Source organism: Micropterus dolomieu, linkage group LG23 (genome assembly GCF_021292245.1).
Source record: "Micropterus dolomieu isolate WLL.071019.BEF.003 ecotype Adirondacks linkage group LG23, ASM2129224v1, whole genome shotgun sequence".
Lineage (NCBI taxonomy): Eukaryota > Metazoa > Chordata > Actinopteri > Centrarchiformes > Centrarchidae > Micropterus > Micropterus dolomieu.
The window spans coordinates 5,270,346-5,272,663 of record NC_060172.1 but is presented as its reverse complement, the minus strand read 5'-3'; the positions used below and the strand labels follow the sequence as shown (position 1 = coordinate 5,272,663).

At 38.9% G+C, this 2,318-nt stretch overlaps 1 protein-coding gene across 1 annotated transcript; it reads left to right on the top strand.

Moving 5' to 3' along the window:
* The first annotated feature begins 251 nt into the window (after window positions 1-251).
* Window positions 252-2,022, top strand: LOC123963032 (odorant receptor 131-2-like). Its single transcript, XM_046039554.1, has 2 exons — window positions 252-261; window positions 1,064-2,022. Exons 1-2 carry the CDS (start codon window positions 252-254, stop codon window positions 2,020-2,022), a joined length of 969 nt encoding a protein of 322 aa, XP_045895510.1.
* Window positions 2,023-2,318: the final 296 nt, after the last annotated feature.

The following is a 2,318-nucleotide window of genomic DNA, read 5'->3' as shown; positions in this document are numbered from 1 at the left end:
CTGTGAAAACCACCTAAAAACTGTAGCAAACTTCACCACCTTTAAGAGAGATGTCAAGCCCTGGTTGGTTCAGCAACAAACTTTACTGTAAACTATTTTATACTTTTCTTTTTGCCTCACTGTTTTAATGTTTTATTTCACACATTGGATTGCTGTCTGTCCTCTATGCAAGCTGTATCGTTCCCTACTAAAATAAACCATAAAGAAATAATAGGATAGCGATTATATCACCTATTACTGAGCTGCTAACCATGATGACTTGTGATGCTGTCACATGAAAACTGTATATACTGTATCTATATACGCCTTTTCTTAAACAGTGTGTGTGTATATATATATATATATATATAATATCAGAATGCAGAACACTTACATGGGAATAAGCACAGAATCTAACTTGCTAATTATCTGATTTGTGGTTTTGGATGCGACTCAACAGGCATTTAAAGACTTTATTCATTCTTTTCATTGTTCTTAGAACAGATCAGACAGTCCTTGTGACATCAACAGGTTAATATTTCTCATGTTGTAAATGCTTCTCTGAGATGACCGACGTCCAACATAACTGTTGGATTGGGGTTACTGGAAAGAGTGATGCTTTCCACTCTGACTACAGTATCATGCTGTATATTCTTGTTCATTAATGTCATCATGTTATTCACCTTGAGGAGTAAACCAGTGTGTGTTTACTTACGTACTTTAAACTTTGTAAGACATGATCACATGGAGTGTTAATAATAGCAGAGAGATTACATCACCTATTACTGAGCTGCAAACCATGCTGACATAGGATGATGTCATGTGAACAAAAAGATTATATATAATATCTGAAGGCAGGCGAAGCCTGCAGAACATTTCTGCCTACATAGGAATTAGCCCAGACTCTAACTGCAGAGGGTAAATGGATTTGGATCATTTGGGGTTTCGGATGTGACTCAACAGGCATTTATTATTTAAAGACTTTTTCATTTTTTCATTGTTACTAACAGGAAGATATTAATTGTGACATCAACAGGTTAATATTTCTCATGTCTTAAAGGCTTCTCTGAGATGTCTAACGCAGCTCAATCTCAGGCCAACATAACTGTTGGATTGGGGTTACTGGAAAGAGTGATGCTTTCCACTCTGACTACAGTACCATGCTGTATATTCTTGTTCATTAATGTCATCATGTTATTCACCTTGAGGAGTAAACCAGTGTTTTGTGAGACCTCTCGTTACATTCTTCTGTATAATCTCCTTTTTGCAGACACTGTGCAGATGGCACTGAGCCAAGTACTGTACACACTGTCTATTTGTAGAATAATCCTGACTTATCCTGTCTGTGGTCTTCTTGTGATGTTTGCCAATCTAACAAATGAAATCTCTCCTCTCACACTGGTGGTGATGTCTGTGGAGAGATATGTTGCTGTGTGCTACCCACTGAGGCACGCTGCCATCATCACTGTCAGAAACACATGGGTGGCCGTCGTTGTGGTTTGGACCTTTTGTTCACTAAATATTTTCATTCGAGTTGTTTTACTGTTAGATTTTCCATTTCCAGAGAGCCTGCAGATGAAAGACCTTTGTAATACACTTGTCATGTTTCTTGGGAGAATATCTGCTGATTATGACAAAGCCTACACTTGTTTTCTGTTTGTATCAGCTAGCGTGGCAATCATTTCCTCCTATATTGGTGTGATGATAGCAGCCAGGTCGGCCTCCACAGACAAAGCTTCAGTCCGTAAGGCTCGTAACACACTGCTGCTGCATCTGGTGCAGCTGGGCCTCTGTCTCTCCTCAACTGTGCAAAACTCATTTATTGTAGTTCTCTCAAAGTTTTTAACAGGAGTAATATTTGTGCGTATACGGATTTGCCTATACATTAGTATTGTCCTCCTCCCCAGGTGTCTGAGTGCCCTCATCTATGGCCTCAGAGACCAGACCATCAGACCCGTCCTTGTGTACCATCTTTGTTGTCGACGGAGACTCTCGTCCCAGCTGAGGCTGAATCCCCACCCTAAGATACATGAAATGAATTAACCTGTCTGTATGTTTGTTAAACTCATGCTGTCATCTGACTGGCCTTCATAAATTAGCATTCATGACAGAACAAGAAACAAATTATAAAGCTAATTTTCCAGAATATGACAAATGTTGTAATAACAATTCTCATCTGTAGTTTCAGTATTTCTTAAAATTCACTGATATAAATAAAAATATAACAATATCATGTGCATAACTTATTGATTTGTTTATGTTCCTCATGTGACGCCCTGTGGGAGTGTGGTCTCTCTCTCTCTCTCTCTCTCTCTCTCTCTCTCTCTCTCTCTCTCTGT